This window comes from Panthera pardus, unplaced genomic scaffold (assembly GCF_024362965.1).
Source record: "Panthera pardus isolate Hobbes unplaced genomic scaffold, ASM2436296v1 HiC_scaffold_8, whole genome shotgun sequence".
NCBI lineage: Eukaryota > Metazoa > Chordata > Mammalia > Carnivora > Felidae > Panthera > Panthera pardus.
Genome location: NW_026527013.1, coordinates 111,184,839 through 111,203,862, shown reverse-complemented (window position 1 = coordinate 111,203,862; position 19,024 = coordinate 111,184,839). Strand labels below are relative to the sequence as shown.

The following is a 19,024-nucleotide window of genomic DNA, read 5'->3' as shown; positions in this document are numbered from 1 at the left end:
TTCAAAATCAGTTGCCTCAAGGAATTTTCTGTACCATGCTCAAATTAGCTTTAATCCAATAGTATATTATTTTGATTGACCTTGTGCCTATTTCTTTAAAGAAGAGCTAAAAGACATTTTGCTAATTAGATCACTTTCATCATAAAAATATTTAAAAAGAAAAATACCTATTTTGGTTGCATCACTCAGATAACTTAATTTTTTAAAAATCAAGTTTTTTGGTACCCATCTATATATTTACACTAAGATGCAGGCCAAGAGTTCCTGCTGATTTTATAATTCCTTTGGGTTATGTAATACATATTATTCTACTGATAATAAGTCATACGAAGCAGCATTTTGCTGTATTGACATGGCTTGGCCAAGAACAACAAGGAAAAGAAACAGCATTCAAAAAACTGGCAAAATGTTTATGAATTCTAATCCTCTGCACATGAATAAATACATCTGACAAAGTGCAGAGTCCTTCAAAAAGGCCCTTCTTGACCTTCCTAATTTGAGTTCAATTTCATGTTCAGTGTTGAGAAGCCAAAGTAGGTTCTGCCAATGTTTTAAGCTCAAGCTTTACTATATTTTGCTATTTGTAAAAGTGAAATCCCAGATAATAAGTTATAATTGCCCTATTAATCACTTGAAAAGGGAGTTTGGAGGGAAATTGGGATTTGAAATTGCAATAATTGGTAACTGAAAGATTTTTTAAAAAATTTTCTTACCTAGACTTTACTATGTGAAACCATTGTGAAAACTACATGTATGCACTTTTCAAAATGGTGAGGTACATGCAATATGCCTTATTATATATTGCTTTTTCTAAAAGAATGAAATCTAAAACTTCAATGCAGTCATGCTGTTAGTCATGATGACCTCTGAACTGAAAAATATATAGAAAGCCAGACCTTGGATTATAAATTATATTGTCAATGAAAGTGAGAAGAACTCTTTGTTTCTTAAGTTGTTTCAAGTATTACGTTTTCATTTCCTTTTTTCAAATGAATTATAATGCACAACACACATGTATTTTTCTTCCATTTTTCATTAAAAAAAATCCTTCTTTCCCTAAGCTTTGTTCTTCTGCATACTGATAGACATGACACACCAAAATTTACCTTTCAAAGTTCAATACACCAAATCCATCTGTTTCCCTTAAAGAATCTTGTGGGAAATTTATAATTTCATTTATACTCTGAAGAATTCTCAATAGAAAAAGTACAGAAAACCAGAGATTATTTAAATTTGTTTTCCCTTAGCTCATAATACACCAATTTTAGATTGTGCTTATGCAATTAAAAATAACCAATGAAAAAAGACAAGGTAATATTTAAGGTATTATAATAACTAAATCAAATTTACTATAAGACATCCAGATATTACAGTTGATTAAAGAGTTAATATAGCTGAAAACAAGCATTTCAGTCATTGTTTACTGGAATTTTTAGTACCTATACATCCATATGGTCATGTTTAAGATTGACCAATGACATTTTTATCCTTTCCTCTATCTTAAGCCTGGTCTTTCTAAAAATGCAGAGAAAGGGTATAGAAAGGTTTGCGACTAGATCTCAAACTTTAAATTAGGGGACATTGTTCTAGTGTCACTAATTGCTATATGAAAACAATCTATTTGATCTCTAGGGATAGCTCGTATAATAAAATGACCAAAGATATCCTATCCTGGTCAAAAGGTCCAGCAGTGGAAGGAAGGTACAAAACACAACCATTTAACTCCACACAATGGACTTCAATATGTTCTGAAACAGAGTCCTCTCTTAAAGAAAGAGACCACCAAAAAAAAAAAAAAAATTATTCCATTCTCATTGGTAATCCTCCCTTGGAAGAATAAAGTAGGCCAAGTGTAGTGATTACCAGCACAAAGAAACAGAATTTCATTTGAATGGATGTGCTCAAAGAGAGCCAGTGAAATCCATAATTTCCTTTCACATAGTTGGAAAAATAGTTGGCTTTTGCAACTGGGTAACATTTCTTTCTAGGCAGGTCAATCATCCATGGAGCCACAATCCACAACCTACTGTGATTTTCTGCACATCTGGCATAAGCCTTTATAATGTAAATATTAAAACCAGTCTGCTTCTCTAAAATGTTTCCACATTTAAAATCAAATAAGTAAGCTGTGACTAAAGGTGAATATGCAAAATATGTTTTCTGGTAGGCATAGGGCAGCTCAACACTAACTGATAAACCTTTAATACAATAAACACCCAAACATTATTTTTGACATTATTTGTTCATAGGAAACTCAGAAAGACTAATATTTAGAAAATATTAGACACTCTGAACTATGTGTGATCTGAAATAACAATCTACTAATAAGAACACTAATCATTAGATAGCTACATCTTTTAGGTTATTGTCTTATCTAAAATTATACAATAGAGAAAAGACTTAAAGAGTGCTCAAGCTTTCTTTCTCATATTTTCCTTAAAATAAAAAAATGTACATATTTATCTCAATAAATATGGCACAATAATCAAGGTGAAGCACTACAGACTTGTAAGATAATGATGACAATAAAACTTGCATGTTCAGCAGGCAGATGAGAAAATACTTTTTTCCCCTTCATAAATACTACAGGCAAAGGCTTAAGTTACTGTTAAAAGTAATATACATGACAGATTTAAAAAAATATTTTGTATATGTTTATTTCTTAAGTAGTCACATTGCAAGTTCATGAAAGAAAGTAAAACCTAAAACAGTCTTAACACTTGTAAACATTCACTATAAATAAAAAGAATTGGTAACATTAAGGAATATATATAAACTGAAATATTTGTTGACTTGCAATTAATTAGTTCAAAAGTTTGCCATAATCTGAAAGTGAACCTAAAGGTAATGTGATCTGATGTCTACAGAGTAATCAGAAAAATATGTTGCAATTTAGTCACATAATGTGAAAGAAAAAAAAATCATGTTTGGCAATGCAAATTCAAGTTCAAAATTTGGATCTAATGCATTCTAGCTGCATGACTTTGAAAGGATTTCTCCAACCTGTTTGAGACTCATTATCACCATCTCTAAGATGGGAATAATATCTATCTCTTAGCCTAGAGAATTCATAAATAAACAGAAAAAGGTTGTCAAGGTTTTTAAAACTCCAGACCAAATGGTGATATAGGAGACTCCTAAATTTCCCATCATTCCATGGATGCATCAAATGTACATCTGCACATGGAACAATTCCCTCTGAGAGAAATCCAGAAACTAGCTGTGTGACTCCTATGCATTGACCAAATGAGAAAATACCCCATCAAAATGGGTAGGAAAGACTGAGATAATCCTTCACCATAAACCCCACGACCAACACAGCACCATACAATTGGGAGGGAACCCCCAAATCCCAGCTTTTCCTGAAAAATAAGTGGTTTGGACCACACATCCAAAATCCCAACTTTTAAGGCTCCCACCTATAGAATGGGGTCCCCAAACATGTAGCTCTGAACGCCAACAGGGCTTGTGTTTATGAGTCCCACAGGATACGGCAAACAAATAACATTTCTTAGGTGTGGGAGAAGAGCTATACCCCAAGGCTCAGCACAGAGAGAGCACGCAAAAAATCTCCCATCTCCCCATTTTTCTTGGAAATATCTTGACCACACACTTTATAAATTGCTACCTGAGGAATCTGATTTCTAATTAGCACACATCAATGTGCTGAGTGTGATTCTCCCTAGAGCCTAAAAATGCTGGTTAGGCATTTCTCCTGCCTTCTCCCTCTGGTTCCCTCCAGCAATAAAACCAAGTAACCATTATCTCTCTGGAAGGAGTCTATTCACACATCTAGCACCCCAACTTTTATGGCTCTCACCCAAATAATGGGCCCCTAAATCATGTAGCTCTGAGAGCAAAGAGTACCTGTGTTCATGAGTCCCTGGGGACTACAGCAAACAAATAAGGAGTTTTTAAATAGGCATAGGAGCACTGCCCATCTCCACCCCCATGTCTATACACCCAGGCTCAGCACAGAGAGAACAGACAAAAATGTTCATTTCACAGTGTCTCCCTGGAAGGGGTTTGACTACACAATTTCCCAGCTGCTATCTATGGATCTAGCTTCTATTTAACCTAAATGTAGGTGCTGACTGTGATCCTCACCTTAGGGACAATGATAGATCTTGGCATATTGTCAACTAAGGGGAGCCACTAACAACAAAGAGTGTGGCTTGAACAATCACAAAGGCTTAAGAAGTAACAAGGAGCTTGGGCTGAGCTGATTGATGAAGTTCATCTCCTAGAAGAGACCATTCTGTCAAGACTAGGAGAGGTGGACGTTTTACCTCATGTGCAGAAACCAACAAAGAGAGTTAAAGAAAAGGAAGAAACAGGGGAATATATTATAAACAAAAGAAGACAAACTCGAGAAACTGATCTTAATGAAATGGAGATAAGATTTACCCCACAGAATATTCAAAATAACAGCTGTGAAGATGGTCATTGAAGTGAGGACAACAACACATGAACAAAGTGATCATAGAAGATCAACAGAAATATTCAAGAGCAGACTAGATCAAATGGAAGAAAAGATCAGTGAACTGAAAGACAGGGCAGTGAAATTCACCCAGTCAAAAAAGCAAAAAGAAAAAAAAAAGGATGCAAACAGTAAAGATAGCTTAAAGGACTTATGGGACACCATCAAGCAAATCAACATATACATTATAGGAGTTCCATAAGGAGAAGAGAAATGGCCAGAAAGCTTGTTTGAAGAAATAGTGGTTAAAAACTATCCCGGGGAGAGAAACAGACATTCAAATATAGAAATCCCAAGAGTATCAAATTAGATGGATGTAAAGAGATCAACACCAAGTCACATGAAGTTGTCAAAAGTTAAAAACAAAGAGAGACTCTTAAAAACAGCAAGAGAAAAGCAACTTGTCACAGATAGGGAGTCTCATTAAGATTATTAATGGATTTTTCAGCACAATACTTAATGACCAGAAAGAAGTTGGACGATATATTCAAATTGCAGTAAGAAAAAAACTGCTGATCAAGAATATTCTACCCAACAGAGCTGTCATTAAGAATTGAAAGACAGATACAAATTTACAATAAAAAACGGAAGTGTTCATCATCACTATAACATCACATTGCCCTTATAAGAGATGTTAAATTGAGTTCTTCAAAGCTGAAATGAAAGAATGCTAATTAGTAACCTAAAAACATATGAAAGTATAAAACTCACTGATACAGGCAAATACATAATTAAATTCAGAATACTCTAATATTATAATGACAGAGGGAAATCACTTAAAACTCAAGTGTAAAGGTTAAAAGAAAAAAGTATTAAAAATAGCTATAACTACAATAACTTGTTAAAGAATACACAATATAAAAAGCTATAAATTATATCAAAAACAATCATGGGAGGCGAGTTTAAAAATGTAGAGTTTCTGTTATACATTAGAGTTAGGATGTTACCAGCTTAAAATACACAATTATACATATAAGATTTTTGCAAGCCTCATGGTAATGACAAAGCAAAAGCCTACAGAAGTATGCAAAGAGAAAGAAAGAGAAATTAAAACATACCACTACAGGAAGTCATCAATTCACGAAGAAAGACAGTATGAAAAGAAGAAAGGAACTACAAAACTGCCAGAAAAAACAAGATGGCAAAAGGAAGCCTGCATAAATTTATGCAGTTAAATTTATTGGACTAAATTCTTTAATCAAAAAACACAGAGTGGCTGAATAAATACAAAATAAGACCTAACTATATGCTACCTACGGGAGAATCACTTCAGTTTTAAGTACACAGAGATTGAAAATGAAGAGATAGGAAGATATTCCATGCCAATGAAAATGAGAAGAAAGCAGGGGTAGGTTTGCTTGTATCAGAAAACAAAAACAAAAACAAAAACAACTGTAAGGTAAAAACTGTAACATGAGAAAAAGAAGGTCATTATATGATGACAAAGGGATCAATTCATCAAGAGTATATAACAATTGTCATATTTATGCACCCAACATAGAAGAAGTAAACTTATAAAGCACATATTAACAGATGTAAAGAAAGAAACAGACAAAAATACAATGATATTAGGGGACTTTAATACCCCACTCTCAATAATGGATAGATCAGCCAGACAGAAAACCAATATAGAAACAATAGACTTTATGTGTTAGACCATGTGGACCTAACAGACATATACAAAACATTTTATCCAATAGCAGCAGCAAATACATTCTTCTCAAGCACATATGGGACATTCTCTAGGACAAATCACGTATTAGGCCATAAAACCAGTCTTAACAAATTTTAAAAGACTGAAATCATCCCGCATTCCAAGTATATTGAAAACTCACAAATATGTGGTAATTTAACCACATGCTCCTGAACAACCAACGGGTCAAAGAAATCAAAAGAGAAATTTCAAAAACTCTTGAGACAAAAGAAAATGGAAACACAACACACCAAAACTTATGGGATGCAGCAAAAGTAGTTCTAAGAGGGATATTTATAGTGACAAATGATTACATCAATAAAAAAAGGAAGATCTCAACAGACAACCTATCTTTATAGGTTGTGATAAATTACATTGTGATACATTACATTAACAAAATGAAAGATAAAAGTCATATGATCATCTCAATACATTCATACAAAGCATTTGACAAAATTCAACATCCTTTCATGATTAAAAATGCTCAACAAATTTAGAATAGAAGGAGCATACCTGAACATAATAAATGGTATATATAACAAGCCCACAGCTAACACCATACTCTAGGATCAAGAAAAGACAAGGATGCCCACTTTTGCTACTTTTATTCAACATAGTAACTACAATCTACAACATAGTAAAAGCAAATAAGCAAGAAAAAGAAATAAAAGGCATCCAAATTGGAAAAGAAGAAGTAAAATTGTCTCTACTCAGAGATAACACAATAAGTATGGAAAACCCTAAATATTCCACCATAAAACTATTAGAATTAATAAATTCAGTAAAGTTGCAGGATGCAAATCAACATTAAAAAATCAGATTTTATATACTAACAATGAACTATCTGAAGAAGAAATACAACAATCCCATTTGCAATGGCATCACAAACAATAAAACACTCAGAGATAAATGTATCCAAGGAAAGGTATATACACCAAAAACTGTAAGATATTGATGAAAGAAATTGAAGAAGACACAAATAAATGGAAAGATATCCCACGCTCATGGATAAGAGTTAATATTATTAAAATGTTCATACTGCTCAAAGCAATCTATGGATTCAATGAAACCCTTATCAAAAGGCATTTTTTACAATAGAAAAAAACAATCCTAAAACTCATATGAAATCACAAAGACCCCAGAGAGATGAAGAAATCTTGAGAAAGAATAATAATGCTGGAGTCACTATACTTCTTGATTTCGAGTATACTGTAAGTAATCAATGCTACTAGCATTAGAAACACATACACAGATTAATGGAACAGAAGAGAGGGCCCAAAGTAAACTCATGCACATGTGGTAAATTAATCTGTAACTAAATATCTGGGAATATACAATGGGGAAGGAATAGTCTCTTCAATATATGGTATTGGTAAAACTGAACAGCCATACACAGAAGAGTAAAACTGGACCCCTATCTTATATCATACACAAAAATAAATTTAAAATGGATTAAAAACTTAAATGCAAGATTTGAAGCCATAAACTCTTAGGGGAAAACTTAGGGGATAATCTCCTTGACATTGGCCTTGGTAATGTTTTTTTTGGATCTGACACCAAAAGTAAAGGCAACAAAAGGAAGCCAATGAACAAACAAACAGATGGTGTGACTACACCAAGCTTAAAAGCTTTTGCTCAGCAAGGGTAAATAAAATGAAAAGGTAACCTATGGAATGGGAGAAAATATTTGCAAACCATGTGTCCAATGAGAGGTTAATATCTAAAATATACAAAGAACTCATACAAGTCAATAGCAAAAAAACCCAAAAAACAAAAAACAAAGGCAAAACCCCAAATAAATCAATTAAAATGGGCAGAGAATCTAATTAGATGTTTTTTCCAAAGAAGACATATAAATAAATGGCCAACATGTATATGAAGAGGTGCTCAATATCACTAATCATCAGGAAAATGCAAATCAAAACCACAATGAGATACTACCTCATGCATTAACAAAGAGAAAAGAGATAAATGCTGGTGAGGATGTGGAGAGCAGGTAAGCTTTGTGCACTGTTTTTGGGAAGGTATGATGTATAGCCACTATGGAAAACAGTAGGAGATTCCTCAAGAAACTAAAACTACCACATGATCCAGCAAACTCACTTCTGGGTATACAACCAAAGGAAACAAAATCACTACCTTGAAGAGATATCTGTACTCCAATGTTTACTGCAGAATTATTTATGATAGTCAAGGTACAAAAACAACCTAAAAGTCCATCAACAGATAAGTGGAAAAATGTGGCATTTATATCTGCATATGATAGAATATTATTTAATTTTTTAAAAAGAAGATAATTTGTCATTTTTGACAAAATGGTTAAAACTGGAGGGCATTATACTAGGTGAAATAAATTGGACATAGAAAAAAAATATTGTATGGTATCACTTATGTAGACCTCCCCCCGCAAAAAAAAAACAGTAGTTGAACTCATAGAGTCAGAGAATAGTGGTTGCCAGGGGCCAGAGGGATGGGGAGAACAGGCAGAGTTTAGTAAATGGTTTTAAACTTTCAGTTACAAAATGAATAAGGAATGAGGATCTAATGTATTAGATGATGACTATAGTTCATAATAATGTATTATATAATTAAAATTTGTTAAGAAAGTAGAACTTCAGTGTTCTCACCAAACAAACAAAACCAGAAAGTAAGTATGTGAGGTAATGAATGTGCTAAATTAATTTCATGGAGGGAATCATTTCATAATGTATACATATATCAAATCATCACACTGTATATATTTTTTTGAAGTAATAGTACTTGCCTTTTAATTTTTTTTTTAATGTTTATTTATTTTTGAGAGAGAGAGAGACAGAGCATGAACGGGGGAGGGGCAGAGAGAGAGGGAGACACAGTATCTGAAACAGGCTCCAGGCTCTGAGCCATCAGCCCAGAGCCTGATGCGGGGCTTGAACTCACGGACTGCGAGATCGCGACCTGAGGTGAAGTCGGACGCCCAACCGACTGAGCCACCCAGGCGCCCCCACACTGTATACTTTAAATGTATTACAGTTTTGTTTGCCAATTATATCTCAATAAAGCTGAAAAATTTTTAAGAAGCTTTATTTTCTCATTTGAACTGACACAATCCTATGGAAAATTTCAAGAGAAATTTTCTTTATTTCTTTTTCAGTATTTCACTGCGTATTTAGTTGTGTCAGTATACAAAGCATTTCTCTTCCCAAGGGTTATTTGTAGTTATAAAAAAAATTTTTAATGTTTATTTATTTTTGAGAGAGAGAGAGAGAGACAGAGACAGACAGAGCATGAGTGGGGGAGGGGCAGAGAGAGAGGGAGACACAGAACCCAAAATAGCTCCAGGCTCTGAGCTGTCAGCACAGAGCCCAATGTGGGGCTCAAACCCACAAACCATGAGATCACGACCTGAGCCGAAGTTGGACGCTCAACCGACTGAGCCACTCAGGCATCCCTATTTTTTACTTATTTATTAAGCTTGCAAATAACCTGATTGAGGGAAGGGCTATGTGGATTAACTGGACAAAAATTATACCATATAACAAGAGTACATGTAAACTTCTGAAAGCTTACCTTCTTTCTTAAAATTGTAAGAGCAACATTGCACTTTCTGATTACATGAGATTAAAAAAAAATTAAAATTATGTATGCATGATTTCCTAGTCCTTTACCCCTACCCTACTATACTTTTAATGATTTTTACCTCATTTCCTAGAAGGGCATTTACACAGGCTTCTGAGGCATCGCAGATGGCTGTGAGATCATGTCCTCCTTCTAGAGCCAACACCACATGTCCATCAGCCAATGTCATCAATTGCTTCGTCAAATGACCAAAGCCTACCATAACACAAACAACATTTCAGAGTATTAAATCAAAAGAGAATATTACTAGAATCTAATATTGATTGAGCATTTATTCTGTGTGTCTCCTTTCTCAGCACTTTCCATGGACTAACTCATTTAATACTTATAATAATTTGATAAACTAGGTGCTATTATTATCTATATTTTATATATGAGGGAACCAAAATCCAAGATCCAACAGCTAAGAAGTACCACAACCAAAATTTACAGCAATCAGTCTGGTTGCTCACCAGTGCACAGTACTGCCTTTCATAACACATTCTATATGTACCTGCATAAAAAATTTGAATAGCATTTGGCAAGTGTAAATAAGGTCAATAATCTCATTTGCTGGACTTCTGTTTATTGTTTCCATCATCTGCTTTTACTTTATTATATAAAAGGAAATTTTTTCATATCACCTCAAATTAACTATGTTAGATTTTATAGACATCCCTTTGATTATGATTAATCAATTAATTTGATTACATAGTTAATAAATTAAAAAAAATAACATCTCTCTATATTATAAAGTATAATGATGTGCAAAACATCTGTTCACTCACTTTCTAGTTTAAGGAAAATAATGTTAATAATACTTTTGAAGCTTCTTGTGTATTGTATTAACATCCCTCCTCTTCTTCTGGGAAATCAGGACCATGAATTTGTGGTGATAATGCTTTTGCTTTTTTTGTGTTTTTTTTTTTTTACTTTATAAAAGCGGTTTTCTATTTTCACAACTTGCTCTTTTTATACAATATCTTCTTAGCTCATCTCTGTTGACAAATGTAGCTATAACTCTGCTGTCCAGTAGGTCATATTATGCATATACAAGAATTCATTTACCCAATCTCCTGATGACAGATATTAGCATTTTTGTTATTACAACACCCCAGTGTTTTATTATTACAAACAATGCCTCCATGAATGTTCTTATATCACTCTTGTGGTTCACATGTGCAACAGTGGAGTGAAATCTCTATGGCTTAAAATCTGCTAAATAATACCAGATTATTTGTAAAATGTTATATAATCAATCCCCACTCTGAGAAGCAGTGTATATTAAAATTCTAGTTCAGTCACATCTTTGCCAATATTTGGTATAACTTACCAAATAAGTGAATGAATCATGGCATCATATTGCGGTTTCATTCAGTTTCAGGAAGGACCTTTCTATTTCTACTTTGAATTAAAGTTTTTATTACAAATAGGTGTTAAATTATTTACACCACAATGAGATGTTTTTCTCCTATAATTTCATAGTGTTGTAACATTAATATTATTAATATTAAGCCATCATTAAATTTATAAAGCAAAATAAACTTGGTTATGATGTAATTATCTGTTTTGTACACAGCTGGATTTGTTTTGCTAGTGATTTGTTTAGGATTTTTTCACCTATGTTCATGAATGGGGTTAATCTATAATTTTGCACTCCTGTATTGACCATGTTGAATTTTGATGTGGTTGGGACCCCCCTTTTTCCATGATCTCATTCTAGAAAGTTGGGTAGAAATCTTCCGTAAAACCATTTGAGTTTTGTGTTTTCTTTGAGGAAGATTTTTAACTATTGAAAAAAATTTTTTGGAGATTATAGGGCTACTCATGCTTTCTATATCTTCATAAGTTACATTTTTCTAGAAATTTAATTGTTCAAATTTATTGAAATAATGTTATTTATTTTCCTATTTTGGAATTCCAATTAGATATATGTGGTTACTGTCATTATATCCTCAATGTCTCGTAAGGTTTCTTTCATATTGTGTATGTCTCTTTCTGTCCTGCATTAGAGGTATTTTAATTTTAGATCTACTTTCTAGCCTTTCTTTTTCCAGATGTGTCTAACCTGCTGTTTAACATTTATACTGGTATTTTCATTTCAGTGATTATGTTGTTCAATTACAGATGTCCTATTTGGTTAGATTTCATAACTTCTTAGTTCCTTTTATAGTTTGTTAGTCTTTGCTCATTTCTTCATTCTATTTCTTTACCCATTATTATTATATATCCTGTATCTGTTATTCAAAGTCTTTAGAGCCTCGTCTTACTATTTATTTTTCTGATGATTCACCCTCATTGTCTTAATTCTCTCTCTTCTGTGTTTTGAGGTGTTTTTGTTTTTGTTTTTGTTTTTTTTTTTTGAGCCCATATACACTGGAACTTCCTATGTGAGAAGTTTTTGAAGCCTTAATTGAACTTGATATTTATTTTTGAAACGTGGGTTGAGTGTGATTTTGTTTGCTTCTACTGGATGGCTGGGATACCATCAGCTAGGATCAATTTTAAATTCTTAGATTAAAGGGACTCTTTTTTAATGCACAATTATTGTAAATGTGGACTCCAAAACTTGATTACAAATTCTCATGGAAAAAAAATAGTTTTTCCCTTTTTATTTCTTTTGAAATTTCCTCCAGTATAGCCCTAGCTAAGATAGACTTATAGTTTTATTCATCAGAATTTCCTCTTCCATTCACCCTTTTTCTTACAGTTGGCCCTTTCTCCTACCTTTATGTTGGTCTCCAATAAAAACCTCTCCCTTCAGAGGCCCAAGACTTTGACTCCCTTTCCCAGTATGTAGTAGTCTATTAATGTTCAAGCTCTATCCAGCTGGAGAATTTGGGATAGCCCAGGTTAGCCAACAGCTATAGTATTTGCTCACCTTCCTTCATCTTTTTGGAAATCATTCATAGTTTTAAAAAGTAGTTTTGATATTTTCATGTAGAAGTGTTTCAGGATGTATAGACTCTCATAATGCCAGATGTAAATGTCTCTCATTCAACATAAAAAAAATGTAACATTGTATCCAACCTGTCCAATTTTAAGGACAATTGCAAAAAAATAAGATAAATGAAAAGAAATAAAACCATGTGCTCAATATGGCATTTCATTTTTAAAATATGGTTTAAGAACTTGTAAGGAATAAAAATTTTAGTTTTAAATCAATTATATTTTTAATAATTAACAGGCTTTATTTTTTAAAGCAGTTTGGATTTAAAGAAAAATTGAGCAGAAAGCACAGAGCATTCAACTATACTATCCCACCCCTTTGCTATCATTTCCTCTATAACTAACATCTTGCATTGTTAGTGTGGTATATTTTCTATAATTGATAAGCCAGTGTTGATATATTATTGTTAATAAAAGTCAACGGTTAGGATTCACACTTTGTGCTGTATGGTTCTGTGAGTTTTGACAAATGCATAATGGCATGTATCTACCATTATAGTATCATTTAGAATAGTTTCACTGCCCTAAAAAGCCCTTGTTGTCAACCTATTTATTCTTCCTATTCACCCTTCAACACTTGCAAACCAATGATCTTTTTTGTCTTTATAGTATTGTCATTAATTTTTCCATGTTTACATTAATTCAATTTTCAGCTTCTTGCATTACCCATTCTAAAGTACAAAGGACATTATTTCATTTTTCCTCATTCATATAGTACTTACAATATTTAGAATATTTCTACATCCATAAGAACTTGAAAGAATAATCTTGAATATGGAAGTGCATGCTCTGCAAGCCTGCCTGGGATACTTATAAGCCTGACTTCTATTCTTAAGCATTGTGGGGTTTTGTTTGAAAAGAAAGGAAATTCTCAGAATAAAGTTGGTAGAACTAAATGAAAGCCTATAAAGTTGTGAAACAATGAGACCCCAAACCAAAGTATGTTGCTTCCATTTTGGAACAACAGAAAAATATCATCTTCATCCTTGGAATGCACTGAGATATCTACCCAATAAACCATAACCGTCTAGAATTTCAGTTCTGGTCTAGCACTTGAGGTTAGCCATGAATAAGATGAGTTCACTTCCCCCATTACCTTGAAGCACTTCATTGTTGATTCTATCCACTTAGCTACTACTCTGATAGAAGTCACAATAGTAATTTTATAATTACTATATGTTGCTAAATAGTTGGCAGAAATTATTCTAAAAAGTATTTTAAAATTAAATAAAAACTGTTTTCAAGCACTGCAATATTTTTCACTTCTTACGGACCGCATTACGGTACCAATAAGAGTTTTTCCACAGGTCACTTAGAAATGAGGATGGCCACACTAAACTCTACCTTCTTACCTGACTACTATAAAAAGAATGCTAAGCCTTCAGAAAATGTGATGCAAAGTTCTGATCCCTAATGCTTAGAAATGTTCAAAGTTAATAGCACATAGTAACGACTTCCAATCTAGAAAATAAAAAAGAAATACAATACCTACATACAGGCAAAAAGGTAAATATTTCTGCTAATAATATTGTGAAATATTCAGAACAGCTTTTTCTATAACCTAACCCAGGGCTATAGTGAGAGCTTAAAAACACATAATAATAAATCAAGCCAGTATGTTATATCTTTTATACTAAAGGTTCCTAACAATTGAGAATTATCTAAAGTCATTACTGAGCAGATCAAATCACATGGATTTGGAAAAAGAGAGAAAGAGAGAAAATCTCAAATCTGATTTAAGTTCACTTTTTCCTCTGGAAATAAAAAAAAAAAAGTCCCATAAAATACCAAATTTAGATGGGATAGTAAAAAGTGGAAGGAAAGAATGGAATGAAGCTAATGTTTGATCTCTATCCAAATTCCTCTTTCTTTTACCTACAGGGTTTATTTCCATTCACATGTTACCCATGTGATTTTGAACCACAGATTGAAGCAGCTGAACTTTTGAGTTATGCATGCACAAAACATTCAAGTGAAGTAAAGAAATGAATTTCTATAAGGCCTGTGGCCTCTCTTCCAATCAAAGTAAGGAATTCAATTATAACTGTTTAGCTTTGTTAGCCCGAGTTCTACTGTGTCCATTACTGCTGTACATATATATGAGGTATTTAAGAAGCCAAGCATGGCTATTAATGTCAAGGTATTATATTTCAGGACATGTGAGACAAAACTTTCAGTGGTGTGTGTGTGTGTCTGTGTGTGTGTGTGTGCGTGCATGAGTGTGTGTTTAATATTTTAATAGGCATAATTGCAAGCCGCATTTAATAGTTTTTACTTCTATCTTCACAAAAGGCACAAAAGCTCATCCTGCTTGTTACAGCAAACTTAGCCTGAAGAGTTGAAAAATGACAGCAGAAACCATAGCCAGTGATTTGTTTTTTCAAGGGGGTTAGTGTCCTGAGTGTGAGGGCTTGTAGAAAAAAAGTGATCAAGCAGAAAAACACATCTCTGTAACATGGTGCATCTTGGGCTCAAGCAATCACCAGATATGGTGATGGAACTGGGTTCTTAGGGTCCATATAGACCTTTAGCTTCTGGATTATTTTTGGGGGGTGGCATGGGAGTAGAGCTTAGAGAGGAACCTGTGGTGTAGCAAGATGGGCAGGCACAGGTTAGTCAGTGAAATCAGTATAGAGTCATTGAAAATCAGACTTGGCAGTCTTCCCTATTACTTTACTGCATTGACTGTGACGGCATTCTCTAAGAAATACTTCTTTCAAAGTGAAATTCGGTACCTTAAACTCTTTTGAGAAGAACTTCCAGAATGAGGCTTTAACAAAGTACTAACGCTAATATACTACTGCTGCTGCTACTACTACACTAAAGAATCCTGTGTGCAGCCTGGTTATTTTAAAGAGCATCATATTAATTTAATTTAATCAGCATTAAATGACAAGCATGAGAAGGAAGCTACATTGTAGCATGTCATTTCTTTTCATGACCAAACACAGGTGAATTGGTAACTACTAAAACTGAGACACCAATGAGCAAGAGAATTGGAAGGGCATTTTGAGTTAGAAATCTTCTGTTCAGTTCTGTTGATTTACTAGATGCAAATTTAATTTTTTGCTTCTTTAAAGAATTATTAAGTAAGCTGTAAATATGTTAGTGGTTCAAATTATCAGTTTCAATTTGATTTCTTGATATTCTATGGGGTGTTACTTCTGGCCAAAATCATATTGTGTCAGCAATTTTACTAGTTCAGAAAAGTAGTTTGAAATGAAAAGTTGCTCAAATAGCATTCAACAATTAAACTTTAGATATGTATTTAATAGTTAAGTCATAGGACAAAAAAGGATTCATCCTTCTAAATGGCATGTCTCTACCACTTCATCTGATGTTCCCCACATAGTTCCCAGAGAATAGTGGTAGTGAAAGGAAACAACATTAACTAGCTTTATTTTAACTGTCATTAAAAAAAAGACTGTTTTGAAAACCAAACACATATTCATTGTAGAAAATTTAGAAAATAATAGAAAATAATGAATAGTAAATAAAATAAATAGTATAATATATAAGTATATGTGTAGTTATATATTATATAAATGTAGTGTCTAATATTTAATAAATAATAAAATTTATAATAGTAAAATAATTGTAATATATATAATAATAAATCCACAGTCCTGTCAAAGATACCAATTCCACTTTTGTAGTATTTCATGTTTGTTGTTTTTGTGTATTTTAAAAATAAAACAGGATCATATTATAATCTTTTAACTTACATTTACAAATATTAATAGTGGGAAACATTTTTCAAGTCCTCTACAATGTTATTTTAAATGTATTACTATACCAACCAATTCTGTGTTAGATTTTTAAATTGTTACTAGGTTTTCAGTTTCATATATGATTGTAAATAATATCCTCCTGTAAGGTTAAAATGGCCACTACATATTAGCACTTATTTGATGCTAGTGTTATTATGTATTTTTTTTAATTATGGAAAGAGGCCTGTTCTTTTTATTGCTAGCTTTCCTTTTTTATCAGAGATGAGATAGAACGTAAATAGTAAAACATATAAAGGCAAAATGGGAACAACGTTCCCAAACTCTATAAACTTCATTCCTTTAGAACCTAGGTATATTCAGCAATGCCTGTTGTGGATAACCGAAACATTATTATAGAAGCCCAGGGAAATGAGAGATAATCCCAGATAGACTATTTCTATTATGAAATTACAAAAATGGCTGAATTAGAATTCTTTACGCAAGCTAAGACTGAGAGATTCTATTGTACATTGAAGAGGGACTTCTCTCTAACCTACAGTATAGTTACCATTGCTATTTTGCCCTCTTGTAATAGATTAGAGTTTAGAATCAGCAACCAATGCCAGAGAAAGTACCTGAGTCATGATTCATTTGGTTAATAAAGAAATAGACACAAAGTGAGTAAACAAGTCTTTTTAATTCTACTCACATTAATCTCTTAACTTTGCTGATGTCAGTCTTCCAGTCACTCAAGTGTTTCTACACTATTATTTTCTGTCTGTTGAGGAAAGCTTCAAGTGAAAAAAACAAAACAAAACAGGATGACAGAGGCAATCCTCACTCCCACACCCCTTCAGGAGAAGTAGTGGAGTGGAAATCAGCATTAGTGACAGTGTCTTGAAATACTGACACCTTATGTGTTATTGATTTATATCATTTTTCTAACTCTTTCTGATATAGTTAAAAAGTCTCAATAATAATTTACTCATTTTTAGCAGGTTAGTTTCATTTGGGCCAGAAATATTTGTGAAGACTACACTGTAGATTCAATATAGGAGAGATCAAAGAATACACACTTTTGTCCCATTTTAATGTGAAATTTAATTTTGCACATCCACTGGAAAAATTTCCACAGTTGTATCCAGAAAGGATCACTGGAGAATGCACATACAGTGAAGTGTAATTACAAAAGCTGTAGCCATTTTCCTCTCTAAACCCTTTCATCATTAAGTTGCCCTGTTGTTCTTTGGGAAAGTGCAGTCAAACTCAAGCTGAGAGAGAAGTTTGGGTAGCATGTGGCTGTCTCATGTATTGTAAGACTCTCTAGCAGGACTTCAAAGCAGAATCTGATTGTTACAGATGGGAAGAATGCTTTCCACAGAAATACCTTTTTAAGACTCATGGTGCTGTAATTCATATGGTAGGCACTTGTGATTCGTTCCTGATGATGTTGGGATCATTTAACTCACAAAACCATTGTCGCTACCATAAAATCCTTTCATCTGTAGCCAGAAAGGTTTATTCCAAGCAAATGAAAAATTTTCATTAAAGTATCACCTTAATAATGGGCAAATATATATATATTTTGGTCATGTTTAAAATGTAAATTTATGAAAATATTCTGAAGATTCATTTCATGCTAAGATCTTTATTTATTTGATGTCCTAGGACTCTTTCCAAGTTCACTGAAACCGGAAATCAATTTTAGAAGGAATATGGAGATTATTATCATTAAATCTTTCAGTTGGCTTATTCTAAACAGCCCTATAAATATTGCATATGTTTTAAAGAAGGTACTTTCAACTACAGTAAAAATCCCTTTAGTGTTCTAGTCAGTGATGCTCCAGGAGGTGAATTTATATTCTTGGCATCTTTTGAAAACAAACGAATAGTTGGTTTCTATCTTGAAGTCTGAGACAACAGAATTCAGTGTCATTATTTCTGAAAAATTAAATTGGAAAACATTTTCCTGAAGAATTCCTGAGAATAAGATGGCAAGAAAGGTGACTGGCATTTTGACTATCCATCCCTCCCTCCCTCCCTCCCTCCCTCCCTCCAACTATGATCCACTTACAAATCAACATTTACTAAATTCCTACTATGTGCGAAAGTATTATATGTAAATCTGATACTTCAAATAGATATGTGAATCTGAGTTTTTTCACCTGTAAATAGAACTAAAGATTAATTATTCTTTCATATTTGAAATGAATATTTAAATCATAAAAAGCCACCTCAAAAAAAAAAAAAACAGTACATCGAACAGAGCCTGGCAAATAGCAGTTTTAATATATTTTTTAATAAAAGATTTTAATCATGGAATTTTAGATCTAGAAGTGAATTTTAAGATTATATATTCCAATCTTTTCATTTTAAGGATGAGAAAAGTAGTATCTAAAAAGGTGAATTATAAAGGCAAACTATTAACAATATAGTTGGGGTGAGAACAAAGCTCTCAGTGAGTGCATTTCTTACCATTCAGCCAATTCATAGCTATTAATACTTCCCGTATTTTCAGACATGATTTCCAGTTCAAAAGGAACTTTAGAAAGAGTTCCTAGATACCAAATTGCTTTTACAAATCATTGCTTTGGT

General features: G+C 33.0%; 1 protein-coding gene across 3 annotated transcripts in view; it reads right to left on the bottom strand.

Annotated features, from left to right (window-relative positions):
* The window catches only part of HDAC9 (histone deacetylase 9), a 929,650-nt gene that overhangs the window by 70,384 nt on the left and 840,242 nt on the right, over nt 1–19,024 (bottom strand). For all 3 annotated transcript variants that reach the window (XR_008420659.1, XM_053898416.1, XM_053898417.1), the window contains one exon: nt 9,853–9,986. Coding sequence is in view for 2 of the 3 variants with exons in the window: in XM_053898416.1 (XP_053754391.1) it covers nt 9,853–9,986 (134 nt within the window). In the remaining variant the exon portion in view is untranslated. The remainder of the gene's footprint in view (nt 1–9,852; nt 9,987–19,024) is intronic.